This window comes from Amphiprion ocellaris, chromosome 9 (assembly GCF_022539595.1).
Source record: "Amphiprion ocellaris isolate individual 3 ecotype Okinawa chromosome 9, ASM2253959v1, whole genome shotgun sequence".
Classification (NCBI taxonomy): domain Eukaryota; kingdom Metazoa; phylum Chordata; class Actinopteri; family Pomacentridae; genus Amphiprion; species Amphiprion ocellaris.
The window spans coordinates 34,609,855-34,635,381 of NC_072774.1; the positions used below are offsets into that span (position 1 = coordinate 34,609,855).

The 25,527-nt window shown below is 40.2% G+C and overlaps 1 protein-coding gene across 3 annotated transcripts in view; it reads right to left on the bottom strand.

The window, feature by feature from the left end:
* Positions 1–25,527, bottom strand: part of ascc3 (activating signal cointegrator 1 complex subunit 3) — a 245,403-nt gene that overhangs the window by 183,023 nt on the left and 36,853 nt on the right. For all 3 annotated transcript variants that reach the window (XM_023266526.3, XM_035946542.2, XM_055013994.1), the window contains exons 6-8: positions 22,778–22,979; positions 22,024–22,159; positions 20,618–20,743 (exon numbers count right to left, since the gene is read on the bottom strand). In XM_023266526.3, the coding sequence (XP_023122294.2) occupies positions 20,618–20,743; positions 22,024–22,159; positions 22,778–22,979 (464 nt within the window). The remainder of the gene's footprint in view (positions 1–20,617; positions 20,744–22,023; positions 22,160–22,777; positions 22,980–25,527) is intronic.

A 25,527-nucleotide genomic window follows, 5' to 3' on the forward strand; every position in this document is an offset into this window, starting at 1 on the left:
ACACAGACAGGCTGGGGGCCGAAACCCACTCGACCATCCGAACCACTGTCACTCCGAAATGACTGTGCGGTTACTTGCTTTATTTTCCTTATTTTAGTAAGTCTTTGCACTTAGTACAGTCAATAAGTGAAGGAAGGCAGCTAGGCTATGTGGAATGTCCATTGGGTGTGTACTTCTGATTCAAGTGCGTGGATGTAGTTTGCAAAAAAATAACGTTTGTGTGGCTCTTCTACAACTTTGTGCATGGATTATATTTGTGCTTGAAGATTTTGGCAGTATAATGGCATCATACCTTTTCTACTGTGATGGTCCCACTCTTGTCAGCTGACTCTTCACACCTTGACAATGCTACAGTGTGAAGCTTTTGACTTTTGATACATCGTTGTCGTGGCAATGCATCGTTGCTGTGCTTTTTGACAGGTTAAGAATGCTCAAAAGGTCACCAAAATTGCCACACACATCACCATCAGCTAAAAGAAGGACACTGGATGCATCGTGGCACTGCATGTGCCATAGCGCCCCCTGCAGCATTTTTTAACAAATAGTCCCCACAGCACATTTCACCTACGTCCACGAAATTTTGTAAGCATACGTATACTATATTGCCAAAAGTATTCGCTCACCCATCCAAATAATCAGAATCAGGTGTTCCGATCACTTCCAAGGCCACAGGTGTATAAAATCAAGCACCTAGGCTGCAGACTGCTTTTACAAACATTTGTCAAAGAATGGCTCGCTCTCAGGAGCTCAGTGAATTCCAGCGTGGAACTGTGATAGGATTCCACCCATGCAACAAATCCAGTCGTGACATTTCCTCACTCCTAAATATTCCACAGTCAACTGTCAGCTGTACTATAAGAAAGTGGAAGTGTGTGGGAACAACAGCAACTCAACCACCAAGTGGTAGGCCACATAAACTGACGGAGCGGGGTCAGTGGATGCAGAGGTGCATAGTGCGAAAAGGTCGCCAACTTTCTGCAGTCAATCGCTACAGCCTGTTGGAGCCACATCCTAAACCCAACAGGAAGCATGTCATTTTGAATTAACTGATTTTGGATAATTTTTGTTATTTTCAAGAGCTATAAACTCAACCAGCATTACTCCAAGACACCTCAAATTTGACCAGTTTATACAGCAGGATATAATGAACAAAAGTTCTCAAAATGCTGTGTAAAAGTCCGAGGGCGTGGCCATGATGGCCTCCAGAATTTTGATTCTTCGCCATGAAACATCAGCTGCTGTGTATCTACCCTCTGCATGTCACAGTCTGACTCAAACATTACATGTTCGATCAGAGTCCTGCCCTGATCGCGTCCATCTGCCAAAATACATTCACAGCATGTGACATAGCACTCTCTGCAGCATTTTAGAAAGTTTAACCTACATCCATGAAATTTGGTAGGCATATGTAGCAGGTAACAGCAAAGAAAAACGTCTCCATTTTGAATAAAGTGTGAGATTTTTGGGGATTTTTGTCATTTTCAAGAGCTACAAACACACACAGCGTTACTCCAAAAGACCTCTAATTTGGTCAGTTCATATAACACACCTGAAGGTTGAAAACCTGCCAAATTCTTTTGCATATGTCAAAGGGCGTGGCGATGGCAGCCCCCTAAACTTTGCTGCTTCACCATGAAAGAGGAAGTGTTATGTAAATCCCCTGTACATGCTGCAATCTCCCTCAAACTTTACATGATTGATCACAGTCCTGCCCTGATCAGATCCATATGCCAATATCCATTCACAGTCATAGCGCCACTTGCTGGACAGGAAATGACATATTTTACACTTTGATGTACTATTGTTAACTGGTTACCCATATTCATGTTCATTATTCTTTTATCCTCTTTACACTGGCTTCCAGGTATTTCTGCCCCTTTATTGTTGCTCCCAATGTGTTTCAACTTTGACAAACTGGTTCCTGGTATGTTTTATGCTATTTGAATTGGTGAGCAGTATGTTTCAGCCTATTGAAAATGACTCCCAGTATGTTTTATTCCAGTTGTATTGGCTCTTAGTATGTTTCAGCCTCTTTACACTGGCTTCAATATATTTTGTCCTCTTTTTTTAAACACCAATTTGAGCTTTAGTATTTTTCTAAGACTTGTCTGTGTCATTTTGCCTTCTTATTAAGCACACAATCATTCTGAAAACTGTTCCATGTTCACACATACCATTTCTACAAGCTTTGTGACATAATCCTTCAAATAGGTCAGCTATGTCTCGACACCTTCATTTTTGTGTCAAGCCTCGATGTACACAACACCTCAAAGTGTGCCACGTCCCGATATATGTGGGTGTGCAAGGACCCACTCAACGCTGTTTGCAGCTTTAATTATTTTTATTATTCTTGAAACTGAAATTTTTCAAATTCAGCATGAAGAATTATGTTATTCACTGATGATTCATAAAAAAAGTTTTTCTGTGACAAAAATAATTGCATTTTTAGGTAATGCATAGCAATAATAACATGACAATGCAAATAGAAATGGTAACCTATTGGCATGTAAAGGCATGAAAATGTGTCAAGTCTTTAAAATCCTATTTGATCTGACCTGAAGAAAACATTTTCATCTGCTTACATCTGTTGTGGATGTTGGCAGACTCGTGAAGACTGTGATAATCAATATTTAACTTGATCTATAAATTCAGTGACTAGAGTGCTGGGCTAAAGATAGTGTTTGAAAAATAAGATGACATGCCACTATTACCAAGCTTTTTACTCCGCCAAGGAACGGCGGAGTTATGTGATGATCGGTGTACGTTTGTCTGTGAATCTGTGAATCTGTCCGTCTGTGTGAAACATTACTTAAAAACGGACCAGCAGATTTGGATGAAATTTTCAGGGAAGGTCAGAAATGACACAAGGACCAAGTGATTAGATTTTGGCATTGATGCGGCTTAAAGTCTGGATCCACGGATTTGTTAAAATTTCCCATTGGGAGATATAGCTGCCGGCACGGCGTCGCTGTAACCATGACGTGAACAGTAAGTCAGTTACCCGTTGACGATCACGATTGTGATCCTACTACAAAATGACCATGATTTATCAGTTGGAAATCATACAAGGAACAAATGATTAAACTGTGGGATGTTTCTGAGTCCCATCAATTCCTGCCGCCCACTACATTTTTAGGTCATGTATGCAGCAAACTCCAGCCAGACAATGGTGAAGTTCCTGATGTTTCACAAAGCCTTTATTTACTTTCAGCCGTCAGCCTTACTTTGAACACAAATAAGGCTGACAGCTTTCTTGTTTTTAAAGTTGTTTGAATAAATAACAAATAAATAAATAATTCTTTGAGTAAAAAGTAAGACTATAGCCACATTTGTAATAGTATACAACTAAGGAAAATTCTTCCATAGACAAACATTGGCATTGATTGGCTAAAAAACATTGAATGGTCAGAAATGAGTGAAGAATATATAGATTTCTCTCAAACAAAGACTTATTGACTTTACTGGACGTGGGCTGATTATGCTTATTGTCATACACATATACACCCAAAACGGTGTATTAACAAAATATGAAATATTCCTAGAGGTGCTTAAACTTCTGTGACGACCCTCCACTTCGACACCAGATGTAGGCAGGAGCCAAGGATCGCCACCTGACTGAGTCACACCTGCAATCAGTGGCTCAGCTGCATCTCCTTTCCAATTGAGATGGGGCTCGCTGACAGGAGCGGTGTATATTTGGAGCTCTAGCCTCATGTTTTGGTTTTTGGTCGTTTGTGCTTTTAAGGCAATGTGGAATTACTTGCTTGGCAACAAACCTTTGTTTCGTTCACCATACAGTGGTTGTCTCCGCGTTTTTGTTACAGCTTTGGAGCCGAGTTGTAACAAATGGGGGCTCGTCCGGGAGTTGAACCTGGGACCAGTTTCCTCTGAAGAGGAAGATTATGAGTTGATACATAAGAACTCTGAGGGAGAAAGATCAAGATTAAACTGACAGTAAACTGCAAATTCAGTCTGGAACATCTGTACTACCAAGTTCTGCAGCTCACCTGCAGTTACATCAATAACGTACATAAAGTCCAACAGCCAGTCAGGAAGTTTTAGTTTTTGGAGGCCTCTGCAGGCTCCTCTGGACTCTGCTGCTCCCTGTCAGATTGAAGACGTTCTTTCTTTTAACCATCAGCAGGTCAAAGTCTCGTAGATCATTGTCGTCCTTGTCGTTTCCACTCACAAGTAACGTATTGGACTGATCCACATCTTGTTCATTACTACTTTCCATGTCCTCACTGGAGTTGTCTGAGCTCTGGCTTTCCTCACGAGGAACTTTTCCTCTCAGCTGGGCCTTAAACTTCCTCAGCTTTTCCTCTTCATCAGACTTATTTCTACCCCTCTTGCTCGCCTCCCGTCTGGCAGCTTTTTCCTTCAGTCTCTTCTCTCCGTGTTTGGCTTTCACCTTGCAGCTGTACTCCGGCTTGTCTTGATCTTGATCCTCCCGTTTCAGCCTCTCCTTGACCTTTTCCACATTGATATCTGAAACTTCGTCGTCTTCCTCATCCACAGCAGCAGGCATGTTGTGCTGGGCTGGCGGCCACAGCTGCACAGCTTCCCCCTCTTCACTGAAAGTCACTTTGGTGTTCAACTGGAAGTTTCTCTTGAGAATCTTTTTGGCTTCTTTGTACTTTGTCTCTTTTTCAGTTTTTTTTTTTTTTAAGTTTATTTACTCAGGCATAATCGGCACTTTTGTGAAATGACAAAGTATAAAAATATATTGATTTCTGTCAAAAAGATAACCAACTCCTTGCCTTTTCTGTATACAGACTGACGATGCTGACGGTCCTGCATAGTCACATTCTGAGCCAGGAAAAACCCTGGATGTGATGTCCATCTTATTAAGTTACTGCCAATTACTTTGGATCAAATCACTCACACAATCCTGATGAAGAGGAATGTAGAGAACTAGAAGCCAACTTTAAGGAAGTGAAGTGCTGAAACACTGGAGTAACCCTTTAATTTGGTTATTTTTTTCGGATTTGAACACAGTCTAGACTCAAAAACGGCAGAATGAGCACGTAGTCTTAAACTGTAATTCAGCTTCAGGTGTTTCCTCATTTAACTGCTGACTTTTCTGTTGGAACTTCACTGATTTCATGATATCTCTAAATGCTTCTCTACCTTCGTCCACTCAGCAGATGTAAGACCAACTCCTCATCTTCAGCCAGGGAGAGACCAGTGTCCAGAGCCATGTGTTATTCCTCCAGCTGCTTCATCTTCTTCCTCTTCCCTGCTAAAAGCTCCTCCTCTTCCTCCTCCTCCTCATCATCACTGCCGTCACTGCTATGCTATCATTTAGCCAACCCTATCTGATCCTCCTCCACATCTTCCTCCTTCTCAGAGTGCAGTTTGTCTGGGTCCAGCAGGGTGCTGAGGTTGAACTCGTCCTCACTGCTATTGGTCAGGTATGCCATCACTTCATCCTCCCCGTCGTGTGGGAGGAGGTGCTGAGGACATCTCATGATCGGTGTGGACACCTGGAAATACGTAAGATGTACAATTACATCTTGAGGTACTTCTTTTGGCTTCAGTTAAAAAAAGATATTTCCCAGTATATTAGAAAGTGCCACACATGCCAAATGACAGGGAAACCTAACCAGAAAATTAAACCTGCTCCTCTGTGTCCCATTCCAGCAGTTACCCAGCCATATGAGCATCTTATCATTGATTGTCTTGGTCCTTTACCACGTTCAAAATCGGGGAGCCAGTATTTGCTTACAGTCATGTGTCAGAGTACAAGATATCCAGCGGCCTATCCGTTGCGGACCATTAATCCAGAATCTGTGGTTAAAGTGCTGACACAATTTATTTCAGTGTTTGGGATTCCAAAAATCATTCAGAGTGATCAGGGCTCCAATTTCCTGTCGCATTTGTTTGCCCAAGTTTTGAAGCAGCTCCATGTGAAACATAGCCAGGCATCTGCATATCACCCGCAGTGCCAAGGGGCTCTAGAAAGGTTTCACCAGACTTTGAAGTCTCTGTTACGGAGCTCTTGTGTTGAAATGAACCAGGACTGGGAACAGGGCCTACCGTTGTTGCTGGCAGCTAGAGAGGTGGTGCAGGAAAGCACCAGATTCAGTCCGAATGAGCTGGTATTTGGGCATACTGTGTGGGGCCCGTTAGCTTTGCTGCATGATGCGGTGGCCCCATCTGACCCACCACAGAATCTGGTTGATTATGCAAATGGTTCCGGCACCGGTTGCATGTGGCGGGGGAGAGTGCTAGGAGGGGCCTGGCCTCTTCCTAGGCTAAAATGAAGTGCTGGTATGATTGTAAGGCCGAGGCTCATCAGTTCAGTCCTGGGGACCAGGTTCTGGCATTATTGCCCCTGGTGACGTCTCCGTTTGAGGTGTACATCAGGTGGGTTCCATGTGCTTTGTCAGCAAGTCTGATCTTCTAAAAGGGTACTGGCAGGTTCCACTGTCTGTTAGAGCATGAGAGGTATCTGCCTTCATTATTCCTTTTGGCCTTTTCTCGTACAATGTGATGAGTTTCGGACTGCGGAATGCACCAGCCACCTTCCAGTGGGCTAATTGTGGTAGCAGGACTGGAGGGTTGCGCAGTGTATCTGGATGACGTGGTGATCTATTGTGATTCCTGGGAAGAACATGTCCTCCACATTCAGAGCCTTTTTGATCGCTTCCGTGCTGTGCTAGGTGCACTGTTAACTTGGCAAAATGTGAGTTTGCCGAGGCTACAGTTACTTATCTTGGGAAGGTCGTGGGGCAAGGTCAGGTGCAGCCAGTACAGGCCAAAGTGGCTGCTAATGAGAATTATCCAGTTCCCACCACTAAGAAGGAGCTGATGCGCTTTTTGGCTTTTTGAGTTTTTCTAGTGTGGTTGCTCCTTTCACAGACCTGCTTAAAGCTAAGATGAGGTATATATGGTCCACTCCCTGTCAACGAGCTTTTGAGAGTGTGAAGGTTGTTCTTTGTTCTACTCCAGTCCTCAGTGCACCTTGCATGACTCGGCCATTTCAGCTGCAGGTGGATGCCAGTGATGTTGGGGCGGGTGCAGTGTTGTTCCAAGATTGGACGTAGGATTGGTGAGTACGATTGCTTGGACATTGTGTACAGTAGACTGCAACTTGTCAGTATAGAGGTTTGTATAGTTTTCGGGATGTGGGAAATTGGTGACCACTCGTCATAGCAATGAGTTTGTCTTGTATATTGTTGACGCATGCTGTTTGAGATTTCCAGAGGGAGCCTTGTCTGTGCGTTTGGAGCTCGAGCCTCACGTTTTGGTTTTTGGTTGTTTGGGCTTTTAAGATCGTCTGGAATTATTTGCTTGGCAATAAACCTTTGTTTCGTTCACCTTAAAGTGGTTGTCTCCGTGTTTTTGTTGCAGCTTATGAGCCGAATTGTAACACTTCTGTAACATTAACATTTAGCAATAATTACTCCTGACAAAGGGACCCCCTAACCCCAACACAGGATAGTCTGAAACTGTCACATTATTATCCAGAGCTATTAGGATAAGTCAGATTTATACCACATTACCCTTCTAATCAATCAGTCAGTGAGCTCATCACTAGGACATTAAGTCAGACAAACAGAAGGCAGACTTTGAGCCAGAAAGTCAAACTGACATCACCAGGAAAGTTGCCAAGTTAATTAAGCTGACAGGAGTTGAGAAGACTTTATCAAGTAGAAACTCAAAGAGAACACATCCAGAGCCAACAGGCCCATTTGTTCTGTTTTCCCCAGATACCATACTTCAAGCACAGGACTCTAGCTGCAGGACTTTTTTGTTGTTGTTAGTCAGATTTTTGAAGCCAGTAAATAACACAGCCTGACACATGAACTAGTTAGGACAACCAGCTTGCTGCTGTATAACAAATCTGTCTGTACCATTGCAAATTTATTTTGATAGGTAAAGTCAGCTGAAAGCAGTTCCTGTTTAAATCAGAGACCCAGAGAGGAAGCTCTGCAGAACTCAGCTGGCTAATATAGGACCATACACATTTGTGGTCAAGGGTGAAATAAAATTTCCAATGAGAGCATCTGTTAAAGTCCGGGGCAAAACCAATCTCAAATACCCAGCTGGCTCCAATAGGATGTAACATTTTCTGCAATATGAACATCCTCAAGCAATGAGCAATATCTGGCATTGTATGATGGGAGATTTCCTAAGTAAAAGCTTCTCTATATAGAAATACATAGACTGATTGAGTGAGCTGCACATGCTCAACAAAGCATAAGCAGTCTTTCTAAACAGTGCACACCGTGTGCTTACCAAGGTGCCCATCAGCCCATCTTGGGCCAGTGCTGAGTGGGATAGAAACTGACAGGCTCATTAACACAGCGGATACACAGCCTACGGCCATATGGACAAACTGGGAGGACTGGGAATATCCCGCCAATCCACCAGCCACTTAAAACACACTAATTGGACCCACATAGATTGCACTAATGATTCAACAGCAACAGCTAAACACCAGTGTTGTCCATATCTTTTGGCCTCCATCTATTAGGGTTTAATAGTTAGACTGAGATCGCCAGGATTTTTGTAGAGACAGAAAGCAGGCACTAGCATATTTTTTTTCTATTTTTAATGTTTTTCTGTTTTGTTTGTTTGTTTGTGCAGTGGCTGATATTTTTTTGTTACTGTATGAATCATTATATGAGCTCCTAAACTAATTAAATTCCTCTGTGCATCAGTAATGGGAAGCTAAGAGATATAATTGTTGTCATTTTCATGCCATCCTTTTAATTACTTTCTGGTTCCATTTCATTCCATTTGAATTGACAGCCTGATCAACTTTTAATTGCCAGTTTTTGCAAACAGCTTATCAGCCTGTTCCAAGCCTGCATGCAGAGTACTAAATGACCTGGTCAAACACACTCACAAACACACAAATGCGCAGCAAATAGATTCATGTGCACGCTGAGCACACATATGCAAACCAACCCTTCCCGTTTGACAGAGTGAGATGCGGATGCAGCAAACAGGAGACCATTCATTTCCCTATAGAACAGCAGCCGGAACAAGAAGGGGGGAGCGCACAAAGCAGGGATGGGGAGGAGTTGGGAGTACGATGCAGATAGCAACGAGTGAGGTAATCCATCACTCCATCCATAAGCACCTGCTGAAGTAGCAAACAGCTTTGTGAGATCAAAAATCCTACATCTCACTTCTGTTCACATCACAGGCCTAAATCTATATTTTAAAGGACAATTGTGGTTTACTTTAATTTAATGTATTTACCACTAATGTGGACATTTTGCTATTGCTAATTTACCTACTAAAATAATGAAAATCAATGTGTTGAGCAGTGCTATTACCTACTTAGTTGTTCACTCAATTGACAAGTGGTATCTGACTGATAGTCTGACAGGATAAACTGCTCCACAGCCCTCAGTTATGAAGGTCCCATGTATCGTAAGCTGAAAACCTGACACAAAGTACTTTGAAGTTTAACAGGAGAGAAAAATAGCTAAATTCCAATGTTCACAATCTATTTTTTTTTTTCAAAAATTGTAATGTTAGAGTGGAGCTGATTTCTCAAAAAATTAATAAATCAATTGAAGGAACAAGCACATGAATAAAATACTAATAATTTTAATAAAATAAAAGAAACTCTTTGGTGGAGAGCAAACAATACAAACAGCAGTACAAATAGGCTATACAGCTACCAAGAGTATTATACTTCAGCCAACTCATTTAATCAACACCTTAATTAGAAACCACTAATTAAATCTGCAGATGACTCTTTCATTTCTGATGGCTTTGGAGACATTGGCACAGATGTTATATATTTATATATATATAGTAGGGCTGGGACTTTAACGCGTTAATTTCGATTAATTAACTACCGCAAAAATAACGCGTTACAACTGATAGCGCGCAATTAATTGCACCCTCCTCAGTTCCCTCATTTCTGGCACACCGGTAACTCTGATGAACACTCCAGCCCAGTAGGTGGCGGTAATGAACCTAAAGTCTGTTTGTAGCCGCGAAGAAGAAGCACAGGAAGCACTGAGTGAAGTCAGGCTCTGGTGAACAGTGAAGGAAGACCAGATTGAGCTTGTTGGGCAGAAAGTTTTCTTTTAAAAATCTTCCTGATGGCAGCTTGGATAAAAGCCTGGTTGTGTGTAAATTGTACAACAAAGAGTTTTCTGATCACTGCGTCACTTCAAGCCGACGGTATCACCTCAATGTAAAACATGTTGCTGTTAGCACCAGAGCTAACGTTAGCTACGAGTCATGCTAACGGCTAACGGTGTAGCCATCCCATAATAGACCACTTTTCTAGACAGTGCTTGAGTTTACAGAAAGTCTTAAAATGTTGAATAAAATCGCTATAATTGCACTTAGATTTGCAGTAATCTGTGAATGTAGCAGACAGATGAAAAATGCAGATAAATAGAAATGAAACATTTTTGTGGTTTAAGTTTTTACTCCGTCGAGGCTCTGCCTCCTTGGAGGAGGAATAACCTAAACAACAAAAATATCTCTTTTAATAACTTAATTATACACTTTCTGTTCATGAAAAAATTACATAAATAAAAATTGATATTCCTATAAAAAGAACCATCAAAATTAAACTATTTATCAGACCCAGAAAAGATGAAAACAGAATGAATCTGTGGATTTTCAACTTTCTGAAGCTTCTTGAACTACTTATGCTGATTTTATGTACCATACAATGGAAAAAACAACTAAATTCAGGCTTTAAGTTCAAAATCACTTTTTTATATAAGTCCCATTTTCCCTTATTAAAATAAATTTTAAATTATAAACACGTATATGTCTATTCATTGATTCAACTGTCAACCACAATTTTATTTGAATTGAAAAACTTCACTTATTGTGTCAAATATTGCTATTTGACAAAACTGCATTGCGATTAATTAATTACAAAGCCTGTAATTAATTCGATTTTTTTTTTTTAAAAATCGTGTCCACCACTAAAATATATATATATATATATATATATATATATATATATATATATATATATATATATATATATATATATATATATATATATATATAGCGACAATGGTGGTTCCTGAACTCAGGTTTAATATTAAACTTTTTAATTAATTGCTTAGGGTTTTATATTATTTTAGTGATTTACTTAAAAAGCTATTTTCCTCAAGATTCTAAAAAAGTGCATGCTGCTGGCAAGACAGTACTAAACAAGTTGCCAATGTTAGGAACTAGCAGTGTAAGACGATATTTTGAAACATTTATAATGAGAAAACATTTTTTGACAGTTTTCCCTTTTTTCAATATACTTTTGGTTCTTTTGAAAGAATCAGTCTAGAATGAGAGAACTAGATGGTTCCCGGACCTTCACCTGAGAAAATCTAAAGTAGGAGCCTAGAGATTCAGGGCTGATCATAATGTTTATGAAATTTAAAATCCAAATTAGGAAACTCTAATATTACCACTATTTAAATAAAGAATATAAAAACCTTGTCGCGCAATCTAATAAAACCTCACACTGTTATAGTATTCTAAAATTTGCTGTAAATCTGAACTCTGAACTCTTAAATATACTGAGTCTACTGCAGGGTAATTAGGGTGTCTTAAATTTTCTGAGACTTATTTGAATGTAAATTAAAGCATTCACAATTAACAACAATGCAGGGCCACCGAGGGCACACTGAGGAAAATTATTTCATTTCCACTGTATAGATATAACAAATATAAACCACTAATTATGGCCATACAACAAAATTCTTTTTTTCAATTTAACCACAAACTGAGTGAACCACACTACACATGCAATTTTCAATGGCCTGCAGAAAATATGAAGATTTTTTTTATGGTGATCTCTTTTTCTATTTTAGCATGCTGTTACCACCAGACCAGACTAAAAGTCCTGAACCTTTGAATCCGTCAAAGGGGCCTTGAAGACTCACAATTTCTGTTTACAAGTCTAAGCAAACATACTGAGCCACGTGTGTGTGCTGTGGGGAGCCCACATCAAAACTGGATTAACAAATGCAATCAAGGTGGATTAATTATGGATGGAGGGCTGTTCAGCTGTGCCTCATCTTTGCAGGCCAGTGCTTATACGCTCCTTCCTGAACAGGGAAGGAGAGGGCAAGCTGTCAACAGTCACGAGAATCAAAGGATGCTGAGTGAAAGCAGTAATAGCAGAACACACTGGAAAGAAAACAGCACAAGGCATTTTCACCTGATACCATGAGCTGAGGCAGAAAGTAGCTTACAGCAGACCTTCATCTGACACCTACGACGGCATCTATCCCATAAATTTAGACCCATCAACCTTCCAATCTGACTGGCAGACAAGATTGTTGTAAATGATTATTTTAACATCATAAGATGAAAAGAGAATCACTGCAGTCCATACATTTCCATATAATAAATTATCAAACCGCAGTCTCTATTTACTTTATTGTAGAAAAAAATTAAAAAGTCCCATACATGAATGAATCGCAACCCTTTCTGCATGATGTTAGAGCTTATATGAACAGGAATATGTATATCCACCCTGCCTTATGTGATATGGTTCAGATTGGTTGCAGTGATGTGATGATGTTTCACACATTATTCCCTGTCATATGAGCTTTCCAGTGAAACTCAGCATTTCATCTATAAATATTTAACATTAAAATCAGCACCAGGGAGTCCTCTATCTTTCTGGCAGACTTTTAATGTCAAATATTGAACTCAACTTAAATGTTGAGTTTCATTGCTAGTAGGAGAACAAGGTGCTGTGAATATAACAAGACTGGCTTGCTCTTAGGGTTCAGGTATATGGGTTCTGTAAAGCGTCTTGAGACAATTTGACCTGTAATAGGCGCTATATCAATAAAAATGAATTGAAATTGAATTGAATTGACTGTGATGTTGTACAGATGGAACTGGTACTGTAGAATTGTACATTTTACTCAATTTACGCCGTGAGTCATTTAAGTACAGTGCATTTCACTCTCCCTTTTAAGTTGTGGACCTAGACTTTATGACCAAACAGCAGTTATTGGCTTATGCTTGTCTTTATTAACCTCACCTGCAGAGACAACAAGGCATTTATCTGATATAATTTTCCTTGTTTTACGACTGCGGTCATATAGGTAAGTATAGTGTTTTTCCTGTGCTCTGTGTTTCCTTTGTATTCTTCCATCTGATATGCAAATATAGCTGCGCTGTACCTCTGACAGGGTTGGAAACCAGAAGACGGGTCGGCGCAGGATTGGTTGGGGCGACTGGGAAGGCCGGATATAAGGTGGAAGGATGATGTCGCTTCCAGGGTAAGAGAGAGGGTCAGATGGGCAGGCCATCCTCCGCGGCGTCCCAACCAGCACGCAGCCAGCACAATTCGTTCAATTTGTTCATTGTATAAAAAACCCAAGTATTGAATTAGTTGTAGGAGGGAGTGAGCTGCTACTTTTTGTTTTATTCGTTTCACTTGTTTAAGTTAGAGAGGGAGGACAGATTTTGTATTTAATTTTGTACTTTTATTTTGGTAGGTCAGTCATTCTCTGAAATAAATAAATTGTTAATTTCTTTGGGAAAACGTTGTAGTGTGGTGCTTGAGACCCTGGCAGGATGGCACTTCATGTTGCATTCAGTAACCCCTAGACTGGGCGTAACACCATGTTTTATAATAACACATGACAATATTTTCATCCCTCATTCAAGATGAGGTCTATGTTATGTTGATAATATTATGATAATGAATTGTACCATTTATATGTATCTAGAGCATTTCATGCAGTTGCATTAGTATTCTTATTCCTAATGCTGTCAGGGCTCCCTCCTCTGTCCCAGCTTCAGCCCCCACCTGACCTCCCTCATCCTCCCTCATCCTCCCTCTCCCCCTCCTTCCTCCTATTCCTCTCTCCACCTTCCTGCTCTGTCCAGCTGCTGCTCATCACCAATCACTCGTCAACAGAACTCCGGGCAGCTGTGGTGCAGCACACCTGATGATCATCTCCACCATAAAAGCTGGCTGCACACTCCACACCCTGCCAGATAGTAAACTCTGCTCATGCAGTCAGTCGTCTAGCCTTGCACCTTTGCTGTGATTTTACCATTGAAAAAGCCTTGCCTTGTCTAACCCTGTTTTTCTGTTTAGCTCCGCTGACCCAGCTGCCCGGTTCCACCTGCTCTGTCCTCCCATCTCCTGCACTCTGGATCCAGCCCTGACCAGACCCCCCCCCCCCCCCCCCCCCCCCCCACCTCCCTCACCTTGGACCTGCTGCCTGCTCCTGGAACCCCTGCTCATCATGGAGGGTCTCTGCCTGCCGTACTCCCCCCTCGGCTCTGGAAAACACCCCGCCTGTCGCCCCCCCTGGAACGAGGCCCTCCTGCCCACTCTCTGCCGCCGACCCACCCCATGGAGAACGCCAACCGGGCCGCCGGTTCCTGGTAAAGTCACCCCCCCATCCTCCCTTTTTTAGTTCAGTCACTCCAGACATCAGTTTTCCCACCCTGTCCAGCACTCCCTTTACTTCTGTTAAAACAATAAAATCCACCTTGTTCTTGCCTCAGTCCCTCGTCTGTGTGCTCTCTGCTTGGGTTCACCCCCACGCCGTGAGAAATGCTGGCTGATATTGGAAAATTTTATTTTCCTAAAATTAAATTTAGGAGATAAATAATATAAAACAGTAAATTGTGCACTAGAAAGGTTTAAAAGTGCTGGAAAACCAGAAAAATTAGCTTTGGGGTAGATCAAGACCATAATAAAGTCTAAATGGTAGGATTAAAAACTATTCAGTTCTATTTTCCCCTATCTCTCTAAGTTATTTTTTTTTCTAAAAAAAAAAGCAAGAAGCTTTAAGGCAGTACCTATTGGAATGTCACAACAGAGGCAAATCAAATATGCTTTAGCTTTAAAATAAACCCACACCTGCTCAGTACTATAGTGAGTGGGTATGTAATGTCTGCAGTCATTTGGAATTGCACCCTTTTAGGATTATGTGCGAAGCAAGACATTGGTGTGTTACTACTGAATAATTATTCAACAGCTAAAAATGCTGCATATAGCTTCCAGTCCTTACATTGTGTTAAAACCCATATCCAGAGATGTGAATAGCTTCCAATCAGCCTGCTAGAGGACAGGAGGGAATCTTGGCTGGAAGGAAACTTCATTTCAGATAAACATAAACAATTTTAAACAATCTCTATTTACAATAATTTGTGAATAAAATATCTGTTTAAAATGGACACTACTTATAAAAATCTGTCACGCAAGGGAATATTACCAGGCCTTTACATGTCAAGCAGCAAAGTGATATACAGTACAAAGTGGGAGGGAAGAGTCATTCATTACTCATGCCTTTCAACCAACCCACGCACACTACAACTCTCACTGCAGTTGTTAAACAGCAAAGCTTTCTGTGTTCCTTAATCCTTTTCCCTCTACAGACCATTTCCCTGTGGGAATGTGTCATTTCTCAGAATGTGTTAGTAGCCTGAGTGAATTCCTATCAATTACTAGCCAAGTCACGGGAAGTGCAGCTGTGTGTGCTGTCAATACTGCTGTCTATATTTCAGCTACAGCATCCATTCTGCTGTTAGTAACATGAGGCACATCAGCAAGTAGGTGTAGTTTTTGTGCAGTAGGACTTTCTGTGCATGTTTGATCCATTGCTACAAAGAGTGGCACCTGCTCGTACAAATCACTCAGTAACTTATCTGTTTGAATGAAATAGGAAGGCTTTTACCATGGTGGCAAGTGCGAGATGGCTAGGCACTGATTCATTAGTTAAAAAGCACCCTAATAAATTCCCCACTTTGAATGTTTCGCCATGCTATTAAAGGCGGAGGTTAGGGTTACAGAGGCTTGCACAGCCGTGTTTCCCCATTACATCTTTCAATAAATGACAATCGGCACTCAGTGTAAACTGAAAGGAGGGGGAGCATCAGACTTTTCAGCCTGCCTTTCAAAGCCCTCCTAATAGCACGTAAAGACTTATTAGGCATTGTGTGCTGGCACTTTAGAGGAGTGAGGCACTTTGTTCCAGAGTTGCCCAGGCTTACGTTAATGAATAGAGCCACTGCTTGACTGAGGCTAATTCACATCGTTCAGCAGACGAGGTTCCATATCAATATATATCAGTTACACAGGAACTTTGAATGAGTTAGGGAGAAACTCTGGGAAAATAAGAGATAAGCTTTTTAGAAAGTATGAGAAGACAGCGATGGAGCCTTAGAAAATGTATTTCAGCTTCTATTCAGATTGTTTAGGTTTAAATCTTTGCATGAAAACCTAGGACAGGAATTCAGTAATAGCTAAATATCTGTTTGAAACACACAAAATGTTTACTAATACCTTGTTATTTTTGCCCTCTAAGAAATTAATTCCCTGGAGAGAGAAACACCTGATTAATCCATTCTAAATCATCCTAGAAAACCAGCAACACCCAAACAGCAGAACTAATCCTGAAGCTGCTTTGTCTGTATATTTATCTAAGAAATTCCTTAGACTCTTCAACTGTCACGTGGTCCTAGATTGCCAACATTGCTCATTCTCATTCTTATAGATAAAACCATAACACTATGTTAAACCTGCAGTCCCAATATAATGGGTATGAATTTCACAAGTAATGCTTATAGGTATAAATTAGTCCGTCCAGTGATGCAACATCATTAATAACTTGTTTATTGTATATAAGCCATGGAGACTTTAACGTCATAGCTGTGATGAGATACATCTGCTTCAAAGGACAAAACATACTGTATATAGAATAGGATGCTTTATACAAACAGAAACTGGACTATGCTTATGTTCTTTAGATTTTAACATGGAGTCTATCCCAGCTGACTTAGGGTGAAGGCAGGGGTAGGGCTGGACCCGAATAGCCGAATATTCGGAGGTGACAGAATATTTATTTTGAGATCCGAATATTTGGATTTTTTTATTTTGCATCCAACTCAGATGATCAGGGAGAAAGTATAGATAACCAAAAGCCAGAATGTAAATAGTGTCATAGAGCATTTGGAACAAACAGATGAAACACTTTGAACTTATCTAACCAAATAAAGACGGGTATCTAGATCTATATACAGAATTAAATATTAGTTCAGATGTTTGATTGTACATTAGCAACATGTCGGCACAGTGTTCACATTTTGAAATGTTATTATTATAGCAACATCTGTATGTATTGTAGCAATGCTCCACAAACAGCACTGACAGAGATTAATATCAACTTGTTTAGGCTGGCAAAGCAAAACATTCAAAAATGAGCTGGGTGCAGCTCAAGTTAAAAAAAAAAACAAAAAAAACCAGAAGGATACCATGGACATAAAATCGCTATAATATTTACAAAATGTAATTTGACCATATGATATTCTTTCTCTGTGAACACATATCTATGGTTAATAGATGAACTAACGGTCAAATTTTCAGACAACTCCAATTAGGATTGAAATTGACAGGCATTTAAGTAACCTCAGCATTTACAGTGCACGCACACACACACACACACACACACACACACACACACACACACACACACACACACACACACACACACACACACACACACACACACACACACACACACACACACACACAGACAGACAGACCTGTGCCAGTATAATAAACTATGAAAACAACAAGAGCAACAGTGTGGATGTGACTAAACTCTCCGTTTATCAATTTGTCATGGCACAAGACACGTGCACACACTCACTTACACACGCACATACACACTCAATTACATGCAGACACAAGCACCAAAGCTGAATCCTGTTTATTATGATGTTCATTAGCATGAGTGACAGGAAGGTTAAGACAGGTGAGCAGTTAAACCTGTCTCCTGAAGTGTTACAAAATGATTTTGAGGTTTACGGGTATCACAATTTAGTGCCTTCATAAACAAAAGGTCAAACTCAGAGAAGAAAGGCTGACCTTTCACACTGCTGCATCTTCACTAGTTATGTGGTAGTGACAGATTACAAAGACGACTTCAGCAGACAGGATGGAAGTCGAGCATTTAAAAGACAATGATGTGTGTCTGGACTCCGCTTGAGTCCTCCTAATCCCCAAGGGCCACACTAAACTGAACTTCTGGTTTTCTGCCCCCAAAAAGAGCCAAGTAGTGAGTGCCTTAGGAAAGCCTGCCACAGTCAAGAGGGAATGCATGTACCAGTATGAGTGTGGGTTTGTCACTCAAGGTGTCAGCCAGACTGACAGGTCATTGTGTTAGCTGACAGCTGGCTGAGAGCTACAGCACTTCCATTAAAAAGGAACATCACTCACTCATTCTCTGTTCACTAAGATGGAGGATAACACATATTTGGGGCATCACCAAACTCTCCAGTCAGCTGAACACATATGGAGGCAATTTCTGTTGTTCATACAGATGGACTTAAAATTGTAGATACAAATTATATGAGCTAGGAAAGTAATCAGTGCCCTGGAATTTTATCAAGTCTAAGGCCTGGAATGTGCTAGTCAGAACCACTATTGATGTCATGTAGGTTCAGCTGTTGCCTGTATGGCCCACAGTTGCAAATTACACATATCACTTTTAGTTATGCTTTAAAAAGTGTTATTTTTTGTTTGTCTGTCTGTCTGTTTTTGTTTGTTTTGGTACTACTTAGTCAGTGAGCCCTCCCGATGCTATTGGATGTAGCTGAGTACAAACAGCTGTGAACAAACGTTTACACACACTTGTAAAAATCGTACATATCATGGCAGTCTTCAGTTTCCAATGACGCATTTAATAAAATGATCTGATAATATGATGGAATCAGTGAAACGTATGAATCTTTGTCACAAAAAATGACGATGCATTTTGGTTCTTCCATAGATTTATTATAGATCTTCAGCGTATTAACGCTCAACTGAATTTTGCTGCTGATGACATGGACAAGGAAAAGCCCTTCTAAAGGAAATTTCTGTGTTTAGATAAAACAAAAATTGAGCTATTTGGCCACAATGACCGGAAATGTTTGGAGGGGAGTAGGTGAGGCTATTAACTCTAAGAACACTATGCATGGTGGGGTGGTACTATGTACTAGAGCAGTTTTGCAGTTTTACACAACATAAATGGAATAATGAAGAAAATTCATCAGCCAGAAGTTTGTGTCTTGGGGACAGCTGGGTGTACAAACAAGGTGACAGCCCACATCACATATCAAAAGGGGTAAAGGAATGGCTAAAGCAGGCTAGGATTACGGTTTTCGACTGGCTTCCCCAAAGTCCTGACGTCTTTCAGGATTTACAATAAGTTCTACATGGTGATTCTCTGCCCAAAGGCTTTCTGAAACAGTTTTTGAACTGCTACTGAAATAAATGTATTTTACAGTTTTGGCTTAGCAATTAAAAATGCATTTAATGGCTCCTGGGCTTCCTGCTTGTTGCATTAGGCAGTACCTGGTTCTGAAAGTAGGATTTTACATTGAAAATATTTACACTGGAAAAAACTTATTTTTTCACTTCATAAAGCCACACATAAAGAAAGGTCTACATGTTGTACAGGAATATTCGCTTGGGTCCGTGAGGTCAGACGGTGAGCTAACAGAGGAAGGAGCTGAATTTTCGGCCCGGTTGGTAACGTCCGACAGGGGTAAGGGTGGGGGGTGGTATTAGGATCGGTTCCTACAGTAACGTCCGACTTACACGTTGGGCGAATTCACGAGACAAACACCGATCGCGCGACATCGTCCAACCAGCAGGGGGGTGAGGGGCGGGGACGAATGTTCGGATCTTAAAATTAATATCCGGATACCACCGTCGGGACTGAATATTCGGATATTCGGGTCCAGCCCTAGTGATTACACGTTTTGACTGATGTCGTACTCAGTTTCTGCTTTGGGGCCTATATTTTTGAAGCAGTTTTTCTAAAGAATTTGTTTTTGATTGTTCATAAAAATACTCTACTTGTCTACTTGTTAGTTTTGAAATTGCAGTGATTTGGAGGTGTTTTTATTTTGAATCATCTGACATTCAAGTTATTGTGTACAAGGTGAACTCACTTATGCTGTATGCTGTACATTAATACTACACCTCCAGCACCAGTTTTAATAAAAGTGAGCTGAATGACTGCATAAAGAAGTTCACTTAATTAGGCAATCTCATTAGCAAGAAAAATTAGATGCAGGACACTGAGGCAAGCCTGGGGTGTGTTTTCCAAGCCCTGAAATATCTGGGAGCCTCAGCAATGCAGTCTAAAAACAAACATCTATCTTTACAGTGTGAGATCAGTCAGTCAGTCAATCAATCAACGTTGGCTGGATATCTTTGTTAATGTGACAAAGGAAGAACATCCCACAGTGGATATCTAACAGAACTTAAAAGAGGCGACAGCTGACTATATGCTTTGGCTGACTGTGTTTCATTCAGATTCTCAACACACACAGACACATACAAAAAAAAGGTAATAAATAACCTGAAACAGAACTGTGATTTATAAAATCTCATGTTGGCTTGCAGAGACCATTCTAACTGTTATAACTTTGGCAATTGCGTCAGGTATGCTTTGCGAGATCAGTGTTTTTTGTGAGGACGGTGGTTTCACACTCAAATCTGAACAAGAAGCTGGGAAAACAATTAGCTTCGGTTTGTTCAAATAATTCTCTTTCATTAACCTTCAGCTTGAGTGGTAACTTCTTATCTATACACAGTCTACAAACACAGAAAAAAACAGGCACAAATGCACAGTGTAAGTCCTACCTCATCTAGTTCAGAGATGAAGACAGGCTTCTCTTCGAAGCCAATGGGCATGGGCTCATTTGGCGGGATTTCTACCTCCTCATACATCTTAATGTTCTCTCTTCGGATTCCCTCTGGTAGAAGCATCTGAATGTCACACACAAAAACAAAGACAAAACCTTAGTCATCACAAATGATCCCAAAGATTCAAAAGTCACATAGGTAGATTTTTAAAAACAGCAATGTGTAAGAATATTCATAATAACCAAATGTATTTTTATGCTTAAACTTGTTTTGGCCATGTACAACATCTAAACCACTGCATGTAACGGCCCAGGAAAACAAAACAGGAAATAGAACAGGCCATATGTATTAAAATCCATGTAAAACATACCATTATTAAAAATCCAGCAATGCAACAAATAAGGTGTTTGGTCATTGTTTTTGTACTGTGTGATACATGGGGTGAAAATTAATTGTGATTCATGGTTAGATGTGCTTTTTGTCTGCGTTCTGTGGTTTGTGATTTGAATTACTATGACTGTAGCATGCAAATGTGAGTAGCATAGTATGGAGCAACATGGGTTCACATAAACAACATACCAAAAAGACGTTGTACAAAACAACGTTTTCGTTTGAAACAACTTAATCAGAATTCACGGGAGTTACCAAAAAAAACAAAAAACATACACAACCATATGTTTTGTCATGCATTTTTGTTTCTTTTTTGAAAGCTTCTTTGTTAACTATAACTTACAAAACATCTGTTATAACAGATAACAGCAATCTTTTATATATATATATATATATATATATATATATATATATATATATATATATATATATATATATATATATATATATATATATATATATATATATATATGTATATAAATACACAAACACACACACACACACATATATATAAACTGTACATGCTTACAGTTGTATGTGCATACAAAAGTTTACATATAATAGTAAAGAAGATGCATATAATGGTGGTTCTAAGCTTCCAATGATTCCTACAACTCCTAATTATCTATGATAGAATCATTGGAAATCATGCATTTTGGCTCTTTCATAGATTTACTGAAGGTCTTCTGAAAATATGACTCAATCTGCTGAGTCAAAAATAGACATATAGCAAATTAAATTATCAGTTTTGTTGATTTTGAAAGCTGTGTAAATCAGATCATCTTCTCATGAGTGATTATGATTAACTAGAGCTGATGGCAATACTAAGCCAATTTCAATAGGGCCCATTTAATATGCTCATCAGACTGAGTCACAAACGCTGTCACTACCACGATCATAAAGAAAAGACAAGCTATCACATGCTGCTGAGAGTCAATTGGTCATGCAGTCAAAAGTCAACTAAGCATCACCTAAAAAAACAGAGTGTTTTTGGGTGTTATTCTGAACCTCACCCTGGCTCCTCCAACAAATGCAGGTGTCTTCGTGGCTTCTGCATAGCTGTTGTAGACATTAGGATATCGGATACATTCATATACTCTTTGTCTGCTCAGTACAGGTTCACGTCGTGCAGTCAGGAGGGCCTGCTCTCTGTATTAACACACAAGACACATTTCACATAAAACACTAAAGGCAACTACAGCAAAAAAAAAAAAGTAGTGTTTTATACCATAAAACTGAGCATTTAAGATGAAAAAAGAAAATTAAAATACCGATGTCATTTTAACATGTCTACAAAGGAACAAAAATTGGCACGGTAACATATGGACAATCACTTGGATTCATACAGGAACCATCTCCATCGATATGTCTGCTTCAAAAATAAATAGCACCATTGATGAATGATTCAAATGAAGTGGCAAAGATGTGAGGCATTATGTTCCTTCCTAAAGTGGCTTACCTCTGCACTAATCTTTTCCTTCACACTGTGCTAGATTTGGCCATGCTAAGTTTTAATTAAACAGATCACTTCTCCTTTTTTTTATCCTCAGAAATTAAACTTTTAGAAAAATCTTTTTCAAGGAAAAATGAGACAAGCTGCAGACATGCTGAACTTTTTTTTCATAAAGCTGCAGCCAAGTAGTCATAAAAAATGGAAAAAGTTTGTTATTTTTGAGGCAGATACCCGAGATCACAGATGGAGATGGAAAGAGAGAACAAAAAAATGAGAGAAAAAGGAAGAAGAGGAAGTTTGGAAAGATGATATACCGCTGGGTTCTCATCTCTCTTGGATCAAAGGTCAAGACAGCTTCTGAGGAGTCGGCATCATCGGTTCCTTTGGCTCTCTTCTTCTCTTTCTTCTCTTCCCTTCGGTACATCTTAATCATTTGTTTTTCCTGCTCTGACAGGACAGTCACCTGGCACCCATAGGCAGGTTTGGTCACTTCACCACTGATTTTTCGGCTGGCATCTGAAAGAAATACGGGTAAAATTACATAGACAGTAAAACATGGCAAAATCAAAGGTTTGCCTGCACTGTTTTAAATTATTTCATTTCTATAAATGGAAGTGTAATGGAGATCAAGACAACAGACAGCAAAATAATCCAATAAAATATGAGATGCAAAGTAACAAAATTACTGATAGAGAGACAGAAAAACAAACATCCCCTAGTGTAAATGACATCCACATAAAATAAAATCTTAGCTTTTCAAGAGTCTGAAGCAATAAACTGTTTTCCTACTGAACAAAAAATTAGACCAAGAAAAGACAGCTATTTTGAAAGAATTTACAGCCGTGGCCAAACGTTTTGAGAATCACACAAATATTAATTTTCATAAAGGCTACTGCCTCATTTTTTATGATGGCAATTTGCATGTACTCCAGAATGTTATGAAGAGTGATCAGATGAATTGCAATTAATTGCAAAGTCCCTCTTTGCCATGAAAATGAACTTACGTAATCCCCCCAAAAACATTTCCAATGCATTTCAGTCCTGCCACAGAAGGACCAGCTGACATCATGTCAGTGATTCTCTCATTAACACAGGTGAGAGTGCTGATGAAGATAAGGTGGAGATCACTTTGTCATGCTGACTGAGTTAGAATAACAGACTGGAAGCTTTAAAAGAGGGTAGTGCTTGAAATCATTGTTCTTCCTCTGTTAACCATGGTTACCTGCATGGAAACACGTGTAGCCATCATTGCTTTGTACAAAAAGGGCTTTACAGGCAAGGATGTTGCTGGTACTAAGATTGTACCTAAACCAACCATTTATCGAATCATCGGGAACTTTAAGGAGATAGGTTCAATTGTTGTGAAGAAGGCTTCAGGGCGCCCAAGAAAGTCCAGCAAACGCCAGGACGGTCTCCTAAAGTTGATTCAGCTGCGGGATCGGGGCACCACCAGTGCAGAGCTTGCTCAGGAATGGCAGCAGGTAGGTGTGAGTGCATCTGCATGCACAGTGAGGCGAAGACTTTTGGAGGATGGCCTGGTGTCAAGAAGGGCAGCAAAGAAGTCACTTCTCTCCAGGAAAAACATCAGGGACAGACTGATATTCTGCAAACAGTACAGGGATTGGACTGCTGAGGACTCGGGTAAAGTCATTTTCTCTGATGAATCCCCTTTGCGATTGTTTGGGGCTTCTGGAAAAAACTTTGTCAGGAGAAGAAAAGGTGAGCGCTACCATCAGTCCTGTGTCATGCCAACAGTAAAGCATCCTGAGACCATCCATGTGTGGGGTTGCTTTTCAGCCAAGGGACTGGGCTCACTCACAATTTTGCCTAGGAACACAGCCATGAATAAAGAATGGTACCAAAACATCCTCTGAAAGCAACTTCTCCCAACCATCCGAGAACAGTGACGAACAATGCCTTTTCCAGCATGATGGAGCGCCTTGCCATAAGGCCAAAGTGATAACAACGTGGCTTGGGGAACAAAACATCGAAATTTTGGGTCCATGGCCAGGAAACTCCCCAGACCTTAATCCCATTGAGAACTTGTGGTCAGTCCTCAGGAGGCAGGTGGACAAACAAAAACCCATAAATTCTGACAAACTCCAAGCATTGATTATGCAAGAATGGGCTACCATCAGTCCGGATGTGGCCCAGAAATTAATTGACAGCATGCCAGGGCGAGTTGCAGAGGTCTTGAAAAAGAAGGGTCAACATTGCAAATATTGACTCTTTGCATAAACGTACTGTAATTGTCAATAAAAGCCTTTGACCCTTATGAAATGCTTGTAATTATACTTCAGTATATTATAGTAACATCTGACAAAAAGCTCTAAAAACACTGAAGCAGCAAACTTTGTAAAAACCAATACTAGTGTAATTCTCAAAACTTTTGGCCATGGCTATACACATAAGGCTCTATTTATCAGTGACAAGACTTAAAATATTTTCACTTCAGCATTAGTTTTCTCTCTTCAGCACTCCAGCTGATAGCGTTACAGTGTCTAATTAGCAATATATGCTGTATATAAACGTTCATATCTTAGCACCCTTGGGACACATGCATTACTAGTTTGTATGTAATTTTTTTTTTTTTTTTACTATGACACCTGTCCATACTTAAAGTGACCAGAGTATGAGTATATGAAATATAACTATAAATATCAGAAGCATTCTGAAGTAACAAAATTGTTTGCGGATATTTCACCACTAATCTGGGGCTGGACCCGAATATCCGAATATCCAGTCGTGACGGTGGCATCCTAATATTTATTTTGAGATCCCACCCACCCACCCCCACCCCGTTGGACATTACGAACCTAACCGAATATTCGGACACTCATTACTAATCGGGGTCGAATATCCGGAGCCCAGAAACTGCTATTCGGGTCAGCCCTACACTAATCTTGACATCCCACTACCGTCAGGTGCAGGTGGCATTGCACGGGTTAATGTCCCCCACTGCAGTCTCACTGTTTGAGACACAACAGCTCAATATAAGGCAGAATTGCTCTTGAAAACAGATGAGATCTGATGATTGCACAATGGCCTGGACTGATTGACTGAA